Source organism: Trachemys scripta, chromosome 1, assembly GCF_013100865.1.
Source record: "Trachemys scripta elegans isolate TJP31775 chromosome 1, CAS_Tse_1.0, whole genome shotgun sequence".
Taxonomy (NCBI): domain Eukaryota; kingdom Metazoa; phylum Chordata; order Testudines; family Emydidae; genus Trachemys; species Trachemys scripta.
In genome coordinates, this window is record NC_048298.1 from 27,300,020 (window position 1) to 27,323,091 (window position 23,072).

Below are 23,072 nucleotides of genomic sequence, written 5' to 3' on the forward strand. Positions count from 1 at the left end.
ACGAAAGCTTATGCTCTAATAAATTTGTTAGTCTCTAAGGTGCCACAAGTACTCCTGTTCTTCTTTTTAGGTGAGGAATGTGACTGGGGGATGTTTATCAGTCCATTAATCAGACTATCAACACTTGCCCACTTCAATCATTTGAATGTGGAGTACAAACCATCTTCCTAAGCATTCGTTTCCCTGGCAATTTAGAAAACACTAGCATTTTAAGGGTTGACACTGCTGAGCTCAGGAGAAGTGTTTAGCAATTTTGATACATAAGTCTGACAACTCATTTTTCTTCTTTTTTGGCAGAGACATTTCTCTGCTTGTCTGGCTGGCTGTAACACAGTAACTTTTGAACACCACATCAGTTTAATTCCAAAATTTCAAGGAACGTTCTAGGCATCAGAGGCCAGAGCCCTTTTGATTTTGCTGAAAATTAGAAAACCAGAAGAGGAAAATGGGGGACACACATCCCCTGACATCCGGTTAGCACATTCATCAACTTTAACCAAGTCTATAATTGCTGAACTGGTTGAAAGCCTGTACTGAGAGAGTAGCTATCAATGGTTTGCTGTCAAACTGGGAGGTCATATCTAGTGGGGACCTACAGGGATCAGTACCATTCAATATTTGCATTACATGTCTTGGATAAGGGAATGGAGAGTATGCTCATAAAATCTGCAAATGCCACCAAGCAAGACTGTTAGGAAGAAATTAGCAAGACTGTAAAGGCTAATGCAGTGGTTCTCCAACTTTTGTGTTGCTGACCCCTTTTATATAGGAAACCTCTGAATGCAACCCCCCCTTCTAAATTAAATACATCTTTTTATATTTAACACCATTATAAATACTGAAGGTAAAGCAGGGTTTGGGGTGGAGGCTGACAGCTCATGACCCCCATGTAATATCCTGACCCCAGTTTGAGAACCCCTGGGCTAATGGGACCCAAAATGTAATCTTAAAGTAAGTGAGAGTCTGAAACCTTATATCTATTTTGAAAAACCACATAATGACCAGTTTTTCATGCAGACATGATAGTTCCCAAATTAGGACTTTTGGGTCAGCAATTGGTATTATACCAGACCCCAATCAGTGGAGTCAAAATTCTGAATTTAATTTGGCAGCTTCTTACAACAAAAAGAAAGTGATGCAATTAAGACCACAAAATAACTACTTTGAGTTTTATTTGTAGATTAAATGACATTAGAAACATGTTGTCATGAATACTAACTTTGTGAATGGTGGAACATGTCGCTGTATGGTGTGTTAGTTGATAGACTGGAGGCTACTGTATGGAATTTTTAGAACAATGTGAGTTTTCAAGATACTTACAGAAACTTGATTGCATTATTTAAGTTGCTTAGAACATTCCTTCCATTAACAAATCTTTCTATAGTGTAATTACATTAAAAACGTATTAACAAAATACTCTCCTTACAGCTCCATCTGCTGACATTAAAGAAAACTGCCATGCGTTAATAAAGTAAGACCTCTGTCAAGTAACATTACTACTCAACAGTCTGATGCCACCTTAACTATGAAGCTATTAACAGTGTCTCCATTATACTAAAAATTAACCAGCATAAAATGAATTTATACCTTCCAGAGATCCAATCCCAGTTGCCTGTGCCAATAAGTCCTCATGTCTTGCAACCACCTGAAAAATGAGACCATCAATCATTATTTGCAAGGTTAATTCCAAAAATACAAACTCAGATTTTCTTTAAGCATATATCCATGAGTGGGCTTAGAAGAGAAAAGTAATTCTTAGGGTAGGAAGAATCCCTCAGTGATAAGAAACCTCTCTATTTTTTCCCACCTGCTTTACAGACAAACCCCTCTACCTTGTAAACTCATTTGTGTCCATAATAAATTTTAAATCAGATGAGACTCTTCACAGTCAGCACCAAACTGATATAGTTTATGTTTTAAGGACACAAACATTTTATTAATATAAACTTTTTATTTATTCACTTATTTTTTTCTGAATTAATGTTCAGCATCTGGCCTAGCCAGGCAGATTACAGCAGATGATGTTTAAATTTACCCACCATCCAGTGATTAAACTTAGTCCTTGCCTTCTTCACATATTTAATTAAATCCTGGATTTTTCTAAACCCAGAATGCCAGTTGTGTCAAAATATGATATGTGGAAAAACATTTACAAGGGATAAATTGAGAAAAATTCAAATTTCTTATACAGTTGGGACATGAACAAATCATTTACACAAGTCTCTAGAAGAGAGAAGCTTCTAACTAGCCCACAGTGTCACCACACCCTGTAAAGTATTTCCAGTTAATTCTACATTTAGGACAATCATCCTTTTAGATATGCACAAAAAGAAGAACAGGAGTACTTGTGGCACCTTAGAGACTAACAAATTTATTAGAGCATAAGCGATTCCTATGAGGAAAATCCCAGATTTACAGGTATATTCTACACCTGATAGATATACATAGGGCCCTGCCAAATTCATGGCCATAAAAAATGCATCACAAACCTGATCTCTCCTCCCCCTCGATATCTGGCAAATTGTAGGGGAGGGGCAGGACTGGTGACATCCAGCCAAGGGTGCTACCCTGCTCTGAAGGCAGCGCCCCCACCAGCAGCAGCAGCAGCACAGAAGAAAGAGTGGCAAATCCTGCGATCCCCCACAACCTCTTTTTGGGTAGGGACCCCAACAGTTATAACACTGTGAAATTTCAGATGTAAACATCTGAAACCGTGAAATTGACTATTTTAAAAATCCTCTGACTGCGAAACTGACCAAAACAGACCATGAATTTAATAGGGCCCTAGACATAGATGCACTAGTGTTGGGAATGGCACTGGTTATGCAAACAAAGAACTACACCCCTTACATTTATAATTTTAGCTTTCTATTTATTACATTGTTTGCTAACTGCAACAATTATTGAATATTTCATATCATCCATTAGTACACAGTCTCTCTGTGTAGTTATTTTACACATGATCCCCACTTCAAGAAGCTCAGAAGCTATCTGAAAGTACCAAATAATCACTGTATCGGTTACCTGATCACTCAGTAATGTAAATTCAGATTTGTCTTATGTTTATAACAGGTAACTTTTTAAAAGCTGGTTCCCAATGAAAATGTCAGAAAGCAGAAGAGAGGAGGTAGTGCATCGAACAAGCACTGTGGTTAACTTTCTTGAAAGACACACACTAGGTATGACTAGGTAGCCCGTGGAAATGAGCCTCCTAGCCCAGGTTAACAGACTCAGGCTCATGCTAGCGCTCTAAAAACAGCTGTAGACACTGCTTTGAAATTGCACCTCAGACTCTGAAGACTAGGGAGGCAATTTCAAATGCTGCGTACACAGCTATTTTTAGAGCACTAGTGCAAGCCCAAGTCTATGGACCTGGGCTGGGAGGCTCGCTGCTGTGGGATATGTAGGCATACCCTTAGTCACTAGTTATCGAGAATGTGGGGAAACTTTAGGAGCATGCAAGACTGAAATACTGAACTTTTAAACCAGGGGTCTCAAACACGCGGCCTGTGTTCTGCAGCTCTTCCCTGCAGCCCATGGAGCTCCCCATACCCCCCCCCGTTACTTCCTGTGGCCACCAAACTCCCCTCACCCCTGCCCCCCCGAGTTATTTTCTGTGCCTGTTAAGCTCCCCGTGCGCTGCTCCCCAATGTTCGGGGCACTTGCCACCCCCACACACCCTCCCCGGAGTGTCTCCCGGCACCCACTTGCTGCCTCCTCATTGCCCCGAGTCTGGAGCCTGCAGCACATGGTGACTCAGGAGCCTGCAGCACACCTTGAACCCGCTCTGCTCTGCAGGCTGCCGGCTTCCGGCAGGTCCTAGTGTCCCTCTTCACTAGGGCCAGGGCAGGCTGCCCTTCCGCCCTTGTCCTGAGCCTCTCTCTTCAGTGAGGTGCTGCCACCCTGGAGTCGCTCTAGGTAAGCAGCGCCACGCCGGAGCCCGCACCCCAACCCCCTGTCCGGAGCCCCCTGCCACACCCTGCACCCCAACCTCCTGCTGCACCTCTCTCCTGCACCCCACACCCCAATTCCCTGCCCTTAGCCCCCATCACACCTCGCTCCCCTCCTGCACCCTAACACCCTGTCTGGAGCCCCTGCCACATCCCACACCCTCCCCCACCCCAACTCCCTGCTGCACTCCACACCCCAATTCCCTGCCCTGAGCCCCCTGCTGCACACCTCCTGCACCTCAACTCCCTGCCCTGAGCCCCCATCACACCCCGCACCCCTCCTGCACCGCCTGGGGGCAGAGTTGGGGTGAGGACTTCGGGGAAGGGGTTGGAATGGGGGCAGGGAAGAGGTGGGGCAGGGGCGGGGCCTCATGAAAGGGGTGGAGTGGGGGCGGGGCCAGGGGCAGCAAGGGGTGGGTGTCAGTGATACGGCCCTCGGGTCAATGCACTAGTCCTCATGTGGCCCTCGTGGTCATTTGAGTTTGAGACCCCTGTTTTAAGCTATATTTGTACACGATTGCCCTGAAACAAATGACATACCTGGTACTTACTTGTAAGTGAAGCTCTTTATCCAGTTGACTGATTCCTTGAGCAAGTTTTGCTAACTGTTCAGCTATCACAGCTTGATGAATAGATTGAGAAGTATAAGTCTTTACATCAAAGTCTTCTCTTAAAAAATCAGCGTAACATTCTGAAAAATATATTTTAAGCTGTTTATTTTTCATACCACAAAAGTTACATACGTATTTAAGGATGTAAAGAACTGCAGGTACACTAGACCTACACCCCATGCTATTAGCAGGTGTGGTCTGGTTTCTATAATATAACTGGACATTGATTTAAGGAGCAACCATTAGCAAAAATATCGAATTTAAAGGAGTCATGCTTGATCACATCATTTTTATTGCCGACGTCCTGTTGCCTAAATCCAAAACTGGATAAAGCCACCTTTTCAGGAATGCATTACACTAAAACTATACTTCCCACTTCCTCTTCAGAATTTTGTAAGCTAAATAAGATGAAGTTTTATCCAGAGTAAAACTACTGAGAATCTCAAATAGAAAACTGACAATTGCAACTGACTCCATCAAATCATATCACAATCTTGTAAACGGATTAATTTATATGGAACTAAATTAAAACCACCAAAAGAATTTCATTTGTGATCCACGTCAGAACTAAACAATGATTACAATGATTTATTACATCTCCTAACTCTTTTAGTTTATTCTAGCCATGATGATAAAAATTGAACAGGAGGCATACAGACAACTCTCATAATAGGATTTTGCTTTTTAAAGAGGAGACTGCAATTCCAACATGCAATCAATCCACATAACAAGATGACACTACCATCAGCACAATTTAAATACAGAGTTCTCCCTTCTTAGAGAGAGGAAGATGTAATCAGAGGACAGGCTAGGAACCTGGAATTCCTGAGCTAGCAAGCCTTGCATACAGAGACTAACAAAACATTGAGTCAGAAGGAGCCCCCTTCTGCCCCCCCAAAATATATACAACAGGATCTCTTGTGTGTAAGGGCCACTAGCAACAACACATTCCTAACAACTCCATTTAATGCCACAATAAACCTGAAGCACAGGGACTAGAAAAACTCCCAGCAAGCGCAGTTACCCCCTCTTTCCAGCCAGTAGGACAGACAGTGAGCTTGGTGCATGGGGACCTGCAGGAGCAGCAAGACAGCCACGCAAGCAGAGACAGGTGCGACAGGGATCCCCTGCCACCAGAGCAAACTCCTCCGCAGCCTCCAGCTCTTCCGCCTCGCAGCCTTCGGTCCCTAGTCCGGCTGGCAAACCCAACACAGCCCGCACCACTAGCCTGGTGCCAGTCCCCTGCAGGGCCCCTGTGCTGCCCAAAGCCCTGTGTGCCCCCAGCAGAGCCCGACTGCCCGGTGCCCTCACTTCACCTCAGACCTCCGCTGCCCAGGTCCCCCCGCTCCAGCACCCCCCACTCGTGTCCCGCCGCCCCCAACTTCACCATTACCCCGCACCGCCTGCTCCCGCCACGGACCCCGCGCCAGCCCCTCCTCACCGTCCCCCAGCAGCTCCCCAAGAGCCAGTCCCAGGGCAGGGGTACCACCGCCGCTTCCCGCCGCGGCCTCTTCCATGCTGGCAGCTCCCGGAGACCCGTACGTCATCCAAAAGCGACCGGCTAGTGGCCACGCCAGAATTCCGCGCCTCCGCGGTGTCTGGTGGCAGGGGCGGTGCTGGGGGGGTGAAGGGTCAGAGGGGAAAGGTCGTGCTGGCCTGGCATGTTCCGCCTGCCTCCTGCCAAGGGTGAAGTGGTGATTGATGCTACGAGGAGCGGGAGCGGGCACAAGGGGGGAGGGGAGGGATAGGGACAGGACAGTGGGGAGCAGTATTGGGCGCTGGGGAGAGGAGCACCCTGGCATACCTGTCTCAGCATCGTTCCCTGCGCCCTCTTATTGCTCTACCCTTTCCCTCCCCACTGTCTTCTTCCCGTTGTTCCTGTCTCTACCCCCATTCCCTGTCTTTTCCTTCTGTCACTGACGATATCTTGTATACTTCTGTCGTATTCGTGGGCATTGGATTTTTCACGACAGCAATTAGAGCTAAAATTGGTAAATCCTCTGTATAGTAGAGCTCTGGCCAAGTGTAGGTAGTCTCATGGTCTATCCAAGGCTGTGATCAAGTGTCTTGATGTTTTTTGTCTTTTGGCCCGGAGATGAAAACCTTGTCTTTGTTTGTGGGACCTTGAAATGAAAAAATTCTCTAAGTTATATCTCTTCCTTTCTCAAGCTCTGTGGCATAAACTAATTTTTCCAAGTATCTGAGCATATTTTCTATTGTATTTCTAGGAGATTCAGTTAGCTGAGAGTCAAGTACCCATTTCTGTGTTAGTCATGCGTTGCACAAATGTAACAAAAATATATTTGTAGGTGTATTGCTTTCTGTTGCAGAATGTTAAATATAAGACACATACTAAGGATATACTTAAAACAGAAATAATGTAATCCATAAACTGAGGACAGCAGGACACTAACTTCTCACCAGGACATAGCCCCAGACCTTGGCGGTGGAACCACCCTTTCCCCTGCCTTCCCAACCTAACCACCCCCATCCTTGTGAAGTTAGTGTAAATTCTATTAACCTTTTTGTTAACTAACTTTGAACAGTTATCCATTGCTGTATGTTATGAGAACTGGGAATAAGTAGTAAGATTTCTGTTTTAAAAATTGTTTTCTTTTTCCAGATTTTAAATAGTATTGAAAATCATAAATGATTAGTGACGCCATAGAAACCACACAATGTCAACGAAAGGATCCAGTAGATTTGTTTCATTCTGGGAACTTTGTAAAAATATGTGCCCCTATGGTCCGATATTCAAAGTAAGTAACACATCATGTTTAACTATACACTTTCAATGGATTCTCCATGTAAATATATGTTAAGTATAAAAATAAGTCTGGTTACTTTTTTTAACAGTTTGGAAAACATGCTTCAAAACATGCATGTTTATTTGTTTATACTGTGGTAATACCTAGACACCCCACTGTATTAGGTGCTGTATGGCTAAAAGCACTTAGATAATTTAATTTTAAAATAGTTTATTTAGGAAACCAATGTATGTTTTGGGTTTGTTTGTTTCAATTCAAATGTCCATATACTTACAGGTTGGCTTTCAGAACTTTGGTCAGGAAATACGACTGTGATTTGTGTTATACACCAATGATAATTGCTGCTGATTTTGTCAGATCTGTGAAAGCTAGAGACAGTGAATTCACAACAAGCAAAGGTATTTATTTTATATGTTCTTGCTTTTTCAGAGGATTTTATGCAATAATTGATCTTAGTAGATGCTCTGTAACTTGAAGCCTTGAAATCATGATTTGAGCACTTAAGTAACTCAACCAAAGGTTAGGGGTCTATTATATGAGTAGAGGGGTGAGGTGCTATGGCCTGCAATATGCAGGAGATCAGACTAGATGATCATGACAGTCCCTTCTGGCCTTAAATTCTGTTAATCTAGTTGACCTTCTGTTTTCCGGTTGTTAACTGAAGGTTGATTATATTCCTCCAGGGTTCACAGGACTTGTCAATACTTGAAACGCTACAGCTTCACAGCTGCAGCACTGCAACTGCGCCACTGTAGCACATCAGTGTAGACACTACCTATGCTGATAGGAGGGGTTCTTCCATCAGCGTAGGTAATCCCCCGCCTTGAGAGGCGGTAGCTAGATAGACAGAAGAATTCTTCTGTAGACCTGGCACTGTCAACAGATCAGAATAGCTACATCTCTCAGGGTATGGATTTTTGACACCCCTAGAGAAGTAGCTATGCTGATGTAAGTGCCCAGTGTAGACCAGCCTTGAGCACCATTGCTGCTGAGGTACTAAGCTTTGCAGACATAAAGAACATCAGACCTGACACTATGTCTACACTACCACGGTAAGTCGACCTACGCTATGCAACTCCAGCTACGTGAATAACGTAGCTGGAGTCGACGTACCTTCGGTCGACTTACCTTACTCTTCTCGTCGGGGGTAGAGTACAGGGATCGACTGGAGAGCGATCTGCAGTCGATTTGGTGGATCTTTACTAGTCCTGCTAAATCGACCGCCGGTGGATCAATCTCAGAGCATCAATCCCTGTAGTAGTGTAGACCTGCCCTTAGTATTTCTGGGCTTATAAGTACAATAGCAAAGATTTTTGTAGTTCAAGGCTTAGAAGTTCCACAGGACCTTATATTCAAGGCTTCATTTTTTTGTGGTTTTAAAAATTCTTTGGGACCTTCAGCGCTTAGCTTTACGTGACTGATTCTTCTGGTTATCTGAACCTGCCAACTTTTTTGGAGGTTTCAGATGTCCTCTGATGCCTTTGTAAAATTAAGGAGCAGAACTCAGCTGGTGTAAATTTTTATTACAGTTCCATTGAAGTAATTGACAATTATACAGGGAGGGATAGCTCAGTGGTTTGAGCATTGGCCTACTAAACCCAGGTTCAATCCTTGAGGGGGGCCACTTAGGGATCGGGGCAAAATCAGTACTTGGTCCTGCTAGTGAAGGCAGGGGGCTGGACTTGATCACCTTTCGAGGTCCCTTCCAGTTCTATGAGATAGGTATATCTCCATATATTTTTTTATTTATTTAATTTACACAAGCTAAGGATCTGCCCCTAAGATTGCTTCATCGTACTCCTGGGGGAATTGTGCACCAAAAAAATTACAAATTCTGCGCACAGTATTTTAAAATTCTGCATATTTTATTTGTCAAAATAACACATAATCACACCGGTTTCAATTACTTTTGGTCATTTATTTCAAAATACCTGTCAGCAAGTATGTCTGTAACAATACAGACAACAAAAAAGATTCAGAAAATGTTTTTGACAAATAGATTCCTTACTAGGCATAATAATACAGAACTCTGAGTAATAATTCATTTAAACTAAAATACAGAACCATATTTCCCGCACCTCTCAGAAGCAGTGCAAAGGCTTGGAGGAGTCAGGGATAACGGAGAAGCTGAGGGAGAAGGAAGGATGGCTGGAAAGGAGCCTGGGTGTGAACTTAGAGGGTTGTTGTGTATGGGTGCGCAAAGTATGGAACAGGGGTTTTTTTTTGGGGGGGGGGAGGATGGGGATTGTTAGGGAGCTTCCCCCATGCAGACCCGGGCTGACCCCTAGCTTCTCCCATTCAGTCAGGCACATCTGCCCCTGTCCCCATGTGTCTCTCCACCCCCACTCAGACACCCACTCCCCTGTCCCTATGTCCCTGTACCCCACCCCTGTCCCAATGTGTCTCCGTGCCCACACCTGTCCCTATGTGTCCCTGTACCCCTCCTCCTGTCCACATGTTTCTGTGCCCGCACCCAGCCACCTCCTGTCCGTCTCCCTGTACCCTCTCCCCGTGTCCCTGTACCCCCTCCCCCTGTCCCCATGTGTCTCTGGGCCCCCACCCAGCCATTCCCCTGTCCCTATGTAGCTCTGCATCCCCTCCCCCATCACCATGTGGCCCTGCCCCTCCCTTCCATTCAGCCCCTGCCCCAGTCTCTTCTCCTCCACTAGCCCTTATGAGCCCCTGTGTGATGCCCTCCTCCCCAGCAACCCATGCTGTCTGTCACCCATAGTCCCTGTCTCCTGACCTGGCCCGCTGCGAAAAAATCTGTAGGTTCTTTCTCTTCCCTCGCTGGCCAGGAGCTGCTGCTGTGTTCTATCGCCACAGCGCCATCTGGTGGGCAAAAGGCAGAACTGCAGAAGTTATTTGCTGCTGGGAGCTGCTGCTGTTCTTGCATCACAGCGTCCTCAGTGGGCAAAAGGTGGAACTGCAGCAACATTTCAGCAGAAGTTCTTTTCTGTGCAAAAAAATTAAAACTATGCGTGGCTCATTAATTATGCACATGCAGTAGTGAAGAATTCCTCCAGGAGTATCCGTCTGTGAGATATGGTCTGTGGCTTGTACCATGAAGGCAGTGGAGAGTTTGGTCTCCAGCCATTAATTAGAGGATTAGGTTTGCAGTTTATAATCCCATATTGAGAGTTTTCTTTGGTCTTGTGGTGCTTTTGTGGCATGTGTTTAAAAAAATCAGATATGGATAAAGGAATGTATTTAAGGTTGGTGCTAGAACCTTTATTATTTCTAGACTTGCTGACATTTTAGGTTTTATGAACTATAACCTTCTGATTTTCTTACTTTAAAAATATATTTTAAAATTAACCCTGAATGTCTTTACTACTTAATTGGTTATTAAAATGTCTCCATTATAAGAACCCTATTCTGTACACTTTCTAATGTTTCCTTATATTTTGTGTGTCAGAACATCCAAGTATAAGGCAATATAAGAAATGAAGTCTGCATAGATCTTTTTAAAAAAAAAATATTTGTCTCTCTTTCTGTCATTGGAGACTATTTTTATCCTGTAAAACGAGTGGGATTCTAATTTAGAAATAAATGTTTCTGCTAAAAATTATTTTCTTGTGGCAACACACATTGAAAATACTATTGCTATTAGAAATTTATTTTCAGTTATGCAGGAAAGGAAGATATACAAGGGATGGACTTTATCCAGGAATAACAAAACATTCATAAATTTAGAATTCTTGTTTACCATTTTTTTTAAATCTTCTATTGTTATACTGATTATGTTAAAGACCTGATTATGTTGACTTACTTGAAGAATTAGTAAGGGTAAGTTTCGTATGTAGTATGCATTGTTCTTGTTATGGTATATTCTAAAGAGCTCTCTCTTTGACTAGGTGATCGCCCACTGATTGTTCAGTTTGCTGCTAATGAAGCACAGGTTTTATCTGATGCTGCCCGTATCGTCTGTCCTTTTGCAGATGGAATAGACTTAAATTGTGGCTGTCCTCAGAGGTAAAACTTTGAGGTTGAAAGAATGTTCCTAATTGTTTCAATCAGTATGAAAATGAAAAAATCACTTCCTAGTTTTCCAAATCCAAAGGAAATAGTGATAGATTAATGGTAGTCCTTAAATGTAGAAATTCTGATTTGTCTTCCCGAAAAAGCATTCAGAGAGCAGTCTTAGGACACGTGCTGCATCAGTGAGACAGTAGAGTCCAGGCATATTACCAATGTGCCATTCTTTGTGTCTATGTTGAGAGTTGACTTAATAGGGAATTAGCAACCTTTGGTGGACAATTGTTGAAGATTCATTAACAATGACATCAAAAATGCTGCACACTGACTTCCCAGACAGGGAATGAGAGCTTCATTGCAAATGACTTGGTAAGAAGTATATTGAGGGAAACTTTGTGGCTATTCTCAAAATGTTGGTGTAAGTCCTGGTGCCTGAGAGACTTCTACTAGTAAAGAATATCCTTTGAAATAACTCTTCCTTCTGTATTAAGTCATGTGATTGTTTAATGTTCCATGAATGCTTGGAAGAACTATTTGCATCTTTGATTAGGTGATAAATGTTTGTCAATGAGATCAGTGATCTGCTCGTCACTTAAAATCTTCCAGATTTTGTTCTTGTATGTCATGATCCAGTTCAGACTGAAAATATTCATGCACAATTGAAAACGTTAAAATATTTATTAAGTGGTTCAAGTTAGGCCTATTAAGTGGTATTGGCGGTGTTTTAGTCAAAACACATTTTACAAAGTGAAAACATCAACTATAAAATGTAGGGAAGCACAACCAAAGGTAACTTGTAATTAAGTGCAAGTATTTAATTACTCAAGTGGTCTAATTAGATTCTCATGGTTTGAAATAACAATTATCTCCTAATAATTTTACACATAGAGAGAAACTAATACATTTCTATCTTCCAACCCAGCTGTTTTGAAATATCAAATTGAGAGGTTTTATGTGATCAAAGCTGTATGGTTCTATTTTCTATGCACAGTCCACCCAAGAGACCAAGCTTTCAATTTCAAAACCATAAGAAAATCTGTGTTCTGTTTTTGGTTTAGAGGTTTTTGTTTGTTTGTTTTGGTTTTTGTTTTTAATTTAAAAATGTGCCTATAAGGACAAATTATTTAAATACTAATAAATAGCTGCAATTAGGTTAGAGAAAACGGTACATCTGCCATTCTCATAGGTATGGTTTTCACAGTTAGACTAAGAGGGACATTATTTACATACAAATAAGGGCCTTTTTCCAACAGTACATTCTTTATCCTCATAAAAGTAATTTCTCTTTGAAAACAGCCCATGACTCTATATAGAAGATGAAACCTGAGAGAAATCTAACTGTTTATTGGCCCACATCACATTGTATCTGAGTGCCTCAGAAATGTTAATTTATTTTTCCTTGTGATGCCCTTTTGGGGGCAAGGGGATGGGTAAAAATGTTATAATTTAGCTGATTAGAAACGGAATTGGAGAGAGACTAAGTAACTTGTCCAAAGTCACATAGGAAATCCTGTGGCAGAACCAGGAATTGAAGCTACATCTCCCAAGACCTGAGCCTTAACCATAAGAATATCTTTCACTCATAGCCAGTACTATCTCTGCCTTCCTCCCTGTCTCACCAAATGTGTTGAGAAGGAAACTGAAATAGTGCATTATGTTGAAACTGATCTTTTCTTGCAAATATACAATACAAACGTTGTTCTTTTTAATTTAAAGATGGGCAATGGCGGAAGGTTATGGTGCTTGTTTAATAAATAAACCAGAGCTGGTTCAAGATATGGTGAGACACGTAAGAAATCAAGTAGAGAACCCCAGATTTTCAGTATCTATTAAGATAAGGTAAGTTTAGACCACTACTATGTCTCAGGACAATGAAGCATGTTTATTATTTAATCAAGCAAAACAGGAAATGTGTTGGGTTAATATTACTTTTATAGAAAAAGTGCTGTAAGCATGGTCTGTGGAGACTCGCACTCAGCTTTTTAGTAGGTCAACCCTGAGATCTTTAACAACCCCAGCTGGTCAGGATCTGTTTTCTTTCTCATCCAAAACACATCTGGGGACATGTAATCCTACAAAATTGCACTCAGTGTTTCTCTGGTGCTACACATCGTCAAGTGTGCTTTGGTTTGCAAGAACACACTGATATCCAAAACAACATAAAAGGCATGCATTTTTGAAAAACTCAGAATTCAGGAAAAGTAAAATGATCACAAGCTAGTTGAATAGTTTTGTATTGTTTATTCAACCATATCACCTAGTGCTTTGAACCAACCTAAGGAAGCTTGGGTCAAGTTACCACTTGGATGGGAGCTCTCAAAGGAACATAGGGGAGACAAGAAATGATGTTGGTAAGTTAGTGATATTCTTCCTCCTATCAGTTTAGAACTAGATCTAGTATGGTATTAATGGCATTGTCCAGCTGGAGAAGCTGTCTTTTAGATGAGGCATTAAAATAGATCCTGACAAATCATGATTGCTTAAAGATTTGATTACATTCCTTATCAAATTTCAACTTGAGTCATTCTGCCTACCTAAATTCCCACTCCAGTTTCAGTTGGAAAAAAGATATCCTTCACTTCATTGACTTCTAAAATATTGTGATGTGTTGCCATGTTGCATTTCAGTGGTGGAGGCAATGACTCCTGTGTAGGTTTTGTATATCAGCAAAGTTTATGTAATAAAGATCTAAAGTTGATTGAGATTTTTCAGAAAGAAAGGTGCTATATAAATGTGAGTTATTTCATTATTGGTACAGAATTACGCAAAATTATATATTTTTAAAAGGCTTATGGGTTTCTGGCAATTGTTATAAAGTTTGGACACCCTTTCAATTTTAGTGACAAGATTAAACAGGATAATACTAAATCAAGGGATATTAATTTATTAAAATGTGTTATATGATAAAAGATCAGTTCATCTTCCAACAATAATGTTCTTTTTTCATTTGTACAATTTTTGTTTATTCTGCCTTATGGTGGGATTTCATGCAGTTCAGATAACTGTTTGATGGTAAGGATAATTATTACATTCCTTGGAATTTTAGAATCCATGATGATCTAAAGAGAACTGTAGATCTCTGTCGAAAAGCTGAAGCAACTGGAGTTTCCTGGATTACAGTTCATGGGAGAAATGTAGAAGAACGACATCAGCCAGTACACTATGATGCAATTAAAATAATTAAACAAAATCTGTCTATACCTATTGTAGCTAATGGAGACGTTAAAACTTTAAAAGATGCCGAGAATATTCATCATATGACGGGGACAGATGGTAAGAACTCAGCATACTTTGGGTATTATTTCAGTAAATTTGCTAGGAAATGGACTTTTTAAAATACACATTTGTCTGTAAGTTGAACTTATATTTGAGTGTTTTGCACTCTTCAAGGAGAGAACTGAGATATGAAGTTAGTTGGTTCTGACAGCTTAAGGATTTATGAGCAGACACACTTAAAAGCTGTTACCAGCACAAAATTCTCTGTTACTCTCAGATATTAGGGGCACCCACCTTTACCCTTCTGTGGGCTCAAGATGTAACCCTCTTAATTTGGGCACTCACCCTTACCCTGTTCCTAAGGCTCAGGTGTAACCCAGTTAATTTAGGCCCACCACCCTTTCCCAGTTCCTAGGGCTCTAGGCAAAAGGCATCTAACTTTACCCCTCCTTGGGCTCCAGGCTCTATGTCTCCAGGCTCCGGGCTTTCCTCCTCCTCCTCCACGTAAACACCCATTCCCTGTGGACTCAGAGCAAACACCCATTTCCTGTTGACTCAGGGCTTAATTTTTTGCGGGTTTACAGGGTCTTTTACCAGCAAAAGCGCATTTATTAACAATCACCAAAACAGAATGCACATGCTACACATACAGTGCTTACCACTCCCATTAAGAGAGAGGAACTTTTCTTGATGGCCAGTCAAGCTCAGGTCATCTGGGGGACTCCAGTTTCTGCACGGTGTCATTGGCAGATGTTGAGGTCTGTCAGCTGTGATCTTGGGGCTGTGTCCTGGAGTTGGTTCCCAAAAAACTTCCTTTTGGACCACAGTTTATATAGTAAAACTTGAGTCCTGCTTAGCTGTACCTTAACTAATTATTTTACTAAAATATTACTAACCAATCCTAACATTGTAAAACAGTTATTTAACCAATCATACTCTGCCACCTTAATTAATTTACACCTAGCAAAATTAATTATGCAACAGACAAACAATCAAAGAACCAGACAGAGATCCTACAGATAAACAATAGAGAAGTGGGGACCATAAAGACAAAACAATAAAGAAATGAGGATTTCACAACCACAACTATCGATAAGTGGTTTCTTGCCAGACAGAATGCCATCAAACTAAGGTGGGTTTTTTTAACCATCCTAAGATCTGTTTCTTTATCTGGTGATAGTGGGTGCTATTAGGATAGGATCTCCTTAGCCAAATATTACATTGTTTTCATATAATTTAGATGGAATGTGAGGATGTGACTTCCTGCTTCTTAGCTAATGGCTGCTGCTCTCCTAATATGGCTGCAGACAAAGGCTTTACAATATGGCTACCGGAAAAGGCCTTATCCTTACAAAGCTTTAGAGTACTACTATGCATAACTATGAATAAGTACCTCCAAGGCAAATTGAAAAAGCCCTTTATTTAAATACTGTATCCCACCCCTACACACAGAGAACCCTCAGACACTCATCATCCTAATATGAATGATTAATGACATTATTCAAGAGTTCTTTTTGACATATAACAGTTCCTTCTGTTCCTACAAGGCAGTGGTGGGCAACCTGCAGCCCATCAGGTTAATCCGCTGGCGAGCTGCAAGACAGTTTGTTTACATTGACCATCTGCAGGCCTGGCTGCCCGCAGCTCCCAGTGGCCGCGGTTCGCCGTTCCCAGCCAGTGGGAGCTGTGCGAAGCGGCAGCCAGCCTGCGCCGCTTCCCGCAGCTCCTATTGGCCAGGAACGGCGAACCATGGCCACTGGGAGCTGCAGGCAGCCAGTCAATGTAAACAAACTGTCTCATGGCCTGCCAGCAGGTTACCCTGATGGGCCGCAGGTTGCCCACTACTGCTACAAGGGGTGCCTCAGTGGCAGCCATTTTGGCTCTTGCATGTGGGAGATGGATCTGTGGCTGTGGCAAGTGAAGGGAGGAAGGAGGAGTACTGTCCAGCCAGATACTTGACAAAATTCAGGACAGTCAGTTTCAGCTTTATTGTTTCCTTGTACTCCCCAGTCAGTCTGTCTGTGTCATAGAAATGTAGGGCTAGAAGGGACCTCAAGAAGTCATCAAGTCCAGCCGCTAGCCCCGAGGCAGGACCAAGTAAACATAGACCATCCCTGATTGGTGTTTGTCCCACCTATTCTTATAAACCTCCAATGATGGGGATTCTACAACCTCCCTTTGAAGCTTATTCCTGTGCTTAACTGCCTTTATAGTTAGAAAGTTTTACCTAAATCTCCATTACTGCAGATTAAGCCCATTACTACTTCTTCTGTGGATACAGAAAACAATTGATCCCTGTCCTCTTTATAACAGCCCTTAACAAATTTGCCGTCTTCCAGGTTCCCCCCTCAGTCTGCATTTCTCAAGACTAAACGTGTCCAGTTTTTTTCTCCTTTCCTCATAGGCCAGGTTTACTAAACCTTGTATCATTTTTGTTGTTCTCTCAATTATTCAGTTTGTCCACAGCTTTCCTAAAGTGTGGTGCCCAGAACTGGACGCACTATTTCAGCCGAGGCCTCACCAGCTAGTGCAAGTGTTCTTTAAGTCATTTGAGTTACACAAGGGATGAATTTGTTTCCTCGGTATGGGTCAATCAGTAGTAAATTTTGCTCAAAAAAACTGGATCATCCTATGTTTAGCTAATAAAAACAAAATATTACTGGAGGAACTGGGAACTGAGAAAGAAAAGTTCCCATTCTGTATATGCTGTGTTTTCTTTCAAATCCTCTATCATGAAGTGCTATTAAGCTGGGTAGGCTGGACCTCTAAATATCACAGGTAATCTTGGATTTGGACTGTTAAACAGAGTTTCCCAGGGTGCAATTGCCATATTGGCTTTCCAGCTTCTACTGCTCTCTAGTTAGCTATTCACAAGTATTAGATACTGTGGTGATGGGTGCTATACAAAACTCTCAGGTAAACATAAAAAAGTTAAAAGTTAAATTGTATATTAACACTTCTCAAATTTTCCATTTGAAGGTGTAATGGTTGCTAGGGGGCTCTTAGCCAATCCAGCCATGTTTGCAGGATATGAAGAGACACCTCTGAAGTGCATCCAGGACTGGGTTGACATTGCTCTTGAACATGGGACTCCTTTTACGTGCTTTCATCATCATTTAATGTACATGATGGAACGGATAACTTCAAAACAGGAAAAAAGGGTTTTTAATGTTTTATCAAGCACCTCAGCGGTTCTGGACTACCTTAATGACCACTACGGGGTGTAATAGCTTTTAAAGTATTTTAATCATGTGAATATTGCATTTTATATTTTAGAGTTGTGGGTACTTTGTGATAGTGATAGGTTTCCCCACGCTTATATTTATTAGTCAAAATCACAGTGCATTGGAAGATCTCATGCAGTGTAACATTACTGGACATTTCTGAACTGATCATATTATATTTTTATATTAACATTATTTTCAACTCAGGAAACATTCATGACTTGAAAATAGCTTTTATATATATGGCAACGCATTACCATACACAGAATTGTGATGCTGTAAGCAAAGTGTCTTATGAGAAAATAAATTATATATGCAGTACCCGAATGCTTTCAAAGATCACTCCCAATGCTGCTACCCTTACTCATGTGAGTAGAAGGGCCACACGAACAGGCTCAAAGGGTATTAAACAGAATTATATAGAATTGTTCCTTTAATTGAGAAAAGCTCAACTGAGAAGGCCAGCTAGTATTTATCTAAAGTGAAGATTCAGTTTTTATGTTTGGTTTTAATTATGTGGGCCCCTAAATCACAGAAGAGAAAGGCTTCACACAACTGCCCCTCTTTAGGGTCAGATGTCCCATTTACTGCTCTGAAGGCCTGAAATCCCTTAAACTGGCATTGAACTTAGAGTTCCAGATTTTCCTAGCCAAGTGGAAGAAAATTAATATATTAATACAATAATATAATTAATATAATAAATAATATAATAAACCTCCATTAATTTTCAAGTGGAAGATATGTCTATTTAATGTTAAGTGATACTATAAGTCCAGAATGAAATTGTTTTGGTAACTCAGGTCTCAGATCGGACCTTGAATCAGTGCTTGAAATTAAGCATGTGCTTGTTTTGTCCCCTTCACTTCAAAATAGCACTTCACTTCTCTGCTTCAAGTTATACATGTGTTTAGGTACCTTGCAGACTTGGGGCACAAAATTTAAAAAGATTTGTTCAACATGCACTATGTACAGTATATGTTCCTAAGATCAAGTGGGTAAGGTGATATCTTTTATTGGACCAACTTCTCTTGGTGAGAGGTAAGATTTTGAGCTTACACAGAGCTCTTCTTCAAGACTGGGAAAGGCACTCAGGCCAGGTCTACTCTACAGACCTATCTCAATATAACTACATTGCTCACATGTGAAAAATCCACATCCCTGAGCAACATAGTTATATCAACCTAACTCGCTGTGTAGACTGCGCTATGTCAGCAGGAGAGTTTCTCCCATTGACATAGCTACCACCTCTCAAGGAGATGGATTAACTACGAAACTCTCCCATTGACTTAGGAGTGTCTTCACCAAGACCAACTCCTCAGAGTGTTACAGCTAAATACAAAGTGGAACAGCTAAGGAGTTAACACATCTTGCAAGAGACCATTCAAGATGAAGTGGGTAGATATCACCTCTACAGTCATAGGATAAAAGAGGTGTTAGTAGGTTGCAGATTTTTGTAATGAGCCCTAGATCCAGTGTCTTTCTTAAGTACAGTAACTCCTCACTTAAAGTCATCCCGGTTAACATTATTTCCTTGTTACGTTGCTGATCAATTAGAGAACATTCTCGTTTAAAGTTGCACAATGCTCCCTTATAACATTGTTTGGCAGCTGCCTGCTTTGTCCACTGCTTGCAGAAAGAGCAGCCCATTGGAGCTAGCTGGTGGGGGCTTGGAACCAGGGTGGACCAGCAGCCCTCCCTATCAGCTCCCCATTCCCCTAAGTTCCTGTGCGGCAGGCGCCCAGCAGGCTATCAATTGCTGGCGGTTCAGCTGTCCCTTCCCCCACTGCCATGTACTGCTCCTGCCCTCTGCCTTGGAGCTGCTCCCGGGAGCCTCCTGCTTGCTGTGTTGGGGCAGGGGGGGGAAAGGGGGCTAATGTCAGGGTGTCCCCCTGCTCCTGCCCCCCCCCACTTACCCCATCTCCATAGAGCAGGGGGCGACACAACAGGGTTCAGGACAGAGGGAGCTTGCTCCCAGCAGCTGCTGTCTCAACTTGCTGATCTACTTAAAAAGGCAATGTACTTAAAGTGGGGTCAGCATACTTAAAGGGGCAATGCACATCTCTCTCACACACAGGGTGTGTCTCTCTGTTTCTGTCTGCCATGCTGTCTCCACTCTCTCCATTTGTGCTGCCTTGTAGAGTGTGAGGCTACATTAACAACAATGTGTTAACCCTTGAGGGCTCAGCGGAGTACTAGTTCATCATTTAGCAGTAAGGTATTCCTTGAGAAATATCCCACCCTCTGACTTCACCACCTCAACCAAGCTTCACAATCGTCATTGCTGTGTACAGTATAACCCCCCCCCCCATTTACATTTAATTCTTATGGGTAAATTGGATTTACTTAATGGCATTTAACTTAAAGTCGCATTTTTCAGGAATGTAACTACAACGTTAAGCGAGGAGTTACTGTACATGATTTTTGGTGTCTAGCAGTTATGAATTTAAGTTCCCAAGCTTGTCTTTTGAAAGTGTTGTGCAGGTTTCCTTTGAGGATGAGGACAGAGAAGTCAGTTACGGAGTGATTATTTTGTGAAAAGTGTTCACCCACCCCAAACACATCACCAAACTCAACCATTTAATCCTCACCCATAACAATTTTACATTCAACAATTTTACATTCAACAACAAATAATTTACCCAAACCATGGGAACAGCCATGAGTACTGGGATGGCTCCCCAATACATCAACCTTTTCATGACTACCTTAAGGAAGAATTTCTGGACAAATGCACTACAAAATCAATGATATACCTGAGATATATTGATAATATATTCATTTGCTGGACAGATGACCAGAAGAACTCTGTGTAAGCTCAAAAGCTTGTCTCTTTCACCAACAGAAGTTGGTCCAATATATTATTTCATACACCTTGTTTCGCTAATATCCTGGGATCAACAAGGCTACAACAACACTCCTAATAATATATGTTCCTGTATAGTGTATAATAATGACATGACAGAATGTAACCGGGTATAGCAGGGCCCCCTTTGCTCCTGCCTCTGCTCTGCTCTAAAAACCATTCAGAGACCTTGTGGCTTAGCAATCACCGGTGCAGTTTATTTACAGCATGCAATCGCACCACACACAGCTTGGGGGTTTCAGCCTTAAGGACTCAATTTCTACAACCAAGCCACTCCTACTCTCCTTCCACTCTCTGACTTCCCCCTTTCCGTCTGTCCCCTTGGCTTCTTTCCTCTGAGGTGTTTATGCAGCCCCAGGCTAGTTAGGCTGACAGCTGTTTCCCCTTTGCCAATTAGGCACAGGTTTCTCTAGCCAGCTCCAATCTACCTCCTGTAATTGGAGCTGGCGTGACAGAGGACTAGCTCAGCAGTTCATACCCAGCACCCTGTCACATAGAAATAGGATAAAATCGGTGCGAGTAAGAAGCAGTCTTTCTTCTGAATTACACCAAAAAAAAAAAATTTAAACCTGGTTCTCTCAGCCAGGTTTTAACAATCTTGTCTTTTGTTCACCCAAGCATGATTGTCACTACGCACTGTTTTTTTCATAAGCAAAAGGTAGTGAAAATTAGGACAAGGTAGTAACATTCTGCACCTGGTACAAATTTGAGTCCAATGTAATGAAGATTTTGAACAAAAATCATGTTTCATATGACATATGTTTATACAGAAATTCATGCCAGTGAGTGGTAAATTATAATGAATTAGAAGTTTGTTGACTTTCATACCTCTGGAAGTATCAATATAATTACTGGTAAATATAAAAATATTTTCTAATTGTCTGAATCATATATGTAATAATTTTGTAAGTGATTGGACCTGATTGGGGTGGTGTTCTGGTTCCCCCAACCCCAAGTTTTATTTTGGAATAAATGTTTGTAATGTGAGACACTTAAAATATGGCAGCAGAAAAGAGAGTCATTCTTTAGTTTTAATAAAGTATGTGCCACTGCTGAGACATTACAATAGCATTATGTAGGTTTATTTATTGAAATAAAGACAGTTTACAATTTTGAGTTTTTCTGTCAGTAGCATTCAACATTTATATTGTCAGCAAAAGAGACAAATCTGAGGATGATTTAACAAGAAGTCAATTGTTGAAGTCCTGCAATACTTGAGAGAATGAGATCTGTTCCATTTAAGAGGTGCTCCCACGTGCTCCAGAATGGTTGTCTTTGGGTTTTTGTTTATTTGTTTTGCTCACTCTACACATTTGTCATATGTTAAAAATAAACTTAGGGTAACAGTCTGCTGGTGAGATCTGCTAAATGGATCCAAAGCTGATCTGCCTTCCATACATATCAAGTGACATCAGTGAAAGATCTATAAATAATGAAGAGGAAAATCTCAGAATTTAGATTAACTGAAAAAAACTTTTGGATGGTGTGGCAAGTCCCCCCAGGATGCAACCTGGAACTTGGGTACCACAGCCCTCTGACTCACCAGCCTGGGTTCCCTCTCACACTGTGCTGCTGTGACAAGCTGTACACAGCTCCTGGTCCTACACTCCCACCAGCATTCACATGGGCAGCGACACACCCAACTGCAATAACATGCAGGCTCTGGCTAACCAGTGCATGAACCAACAATAGAGAGGCTACAGCCAAAGTACCCCCAGCTCACTGTAGGTGTTTACAACTTAACATATTTCAGTAACACATTGTGACATTCTGTACCTGGGGGGAACACCCAGCACCCCCATGTTCATCCTTGTAAAATGATTGTGTGGTATCCCATGCAAAGTTTGTCATGTCGGGTATCTTCAGAAGACTTATGATGCACTGATAGTAATCGTGATGTTATAGGTTATAATTTCATATATGTTGTTATGAGGCTGAAAATGTATCCTCATGGCTTAAAATAACCCCAGGCAAAAACTCTCCAAGAGCAGAGAGGCAGTTCACACCTCATCAGGGCAGGTATTGGACAAACCCAGCCCAGCCTCACAGGAACAAAGGACGCTGGCCTAGCCAGCAACAAAAGACTCTGTTAGGCCTTGGCTACACTTGCGAGTTACAGCGCTGTAAAGCCTCCCCCAGCGCTGTAACTCACTCCCTGTCTACACTGGCAAGGCACTTACGGCACTGTATCTCCGTGGCTGCAGCACTGCATGTACTCCACTTCTCCGAGAGGAATACCATGTATTGCGCCGCCGCTGCAGTGCTGCGGCGCCAGTGTGGCCACCCAATGCATTGTGACTGGCCTCCAGAAGTATTTGGCAGTATCCCACAATGCCTGTTCTAGCCACTCTGGTCATCAGTTCAAACTTTACTGCCCTGCCCTCAGGTAACCAATCATGTGACCCTCCCTTAAAATTCCCTGGGAATTTTAAAAATCCCCTTCCTGTTTGCTCAGCCAGGCG

The 23,072-nt window shown here is 42.0% G+C and overlaps 2 protein-coding genes across 6 annotated transcripts in view; one reads left to right on the plus strand and one right to left on the minus strand.

The window, feature by feature from the left end:
• The window catches only part of COG5 (component of oligomeric golgi complex 5), a 296,023-nt gene extending 289,905 nt beyond the window's left edge, over positions 1–6,118 (minus strand). Inside the window, exons 1-3 of the mRNA XM_034766634.1 lie at positions 6,003–6,118; positions 4,502–4,641; positions 1,588–1,645 (exon numbers count right to left, since the gene is read on the minus strand). Coding sequence (XP_034622525.1) covers positions 1,588–1,645; positions 4,502–4,641; positions 6,003–6,108 — 304 coding nt within the window. The 5' untranslated portion in view covers positions 6,109–6,118. The remainder of the gene's footprint in view (positions 1–1,587; positions 1,646–4,501; positions 4,642–6,002) is intronic.
• A 62-nt stretch (positions 6,119–6,180) lies between these two features.
• DUS4L (dihydrouridine synthase 4 like) overlaps positions 6,181–23,072 on the plus strand; it is a 75,344-nt gene continuing 58,452 nt past the window's right edge. Inside the window, exons 1-7 of one of the 5 annotated variants that reach the window (XM_034766690.1) lie at positions 6,181–6,247; positions 7,185–7,320; positions 7,606–7,727; positions 11,187–11,304; positions 13,024–13,146; positions 14,354–14,580; positions 17,503–18,849. In XM_034766690.1, coding sequence (XP_034622581.1) covers positions 7,211–7,320; positions 7,606–7,727; positions 11,187–11,304; positions 13,024–13,146; positions 14,354–14,580; positions 17,503–17,750 — 948 coding nt within the window. In that variant the 5' untranslated portion in view covers positions 6,181–6,247; positions 7,185–7,210 and the 3' untranslated portion in view covers positions 17,751–18,849. Of the gene's footprint in view, positions 6,256–6,306; positions 7,062–7,184; positions 7,321–7,605; positions 7,728–11,186; positions 11,305–13,023; positions 13,147–14,353; positions 14,592–17,502; positions 18,850–23,072 lie in introns of those variants that run through there. The other 4 variants (XM_034766702.1, XM_034766698.1, XM_034766711.1 and 1 more) reach the window with 4 other exon arrangements.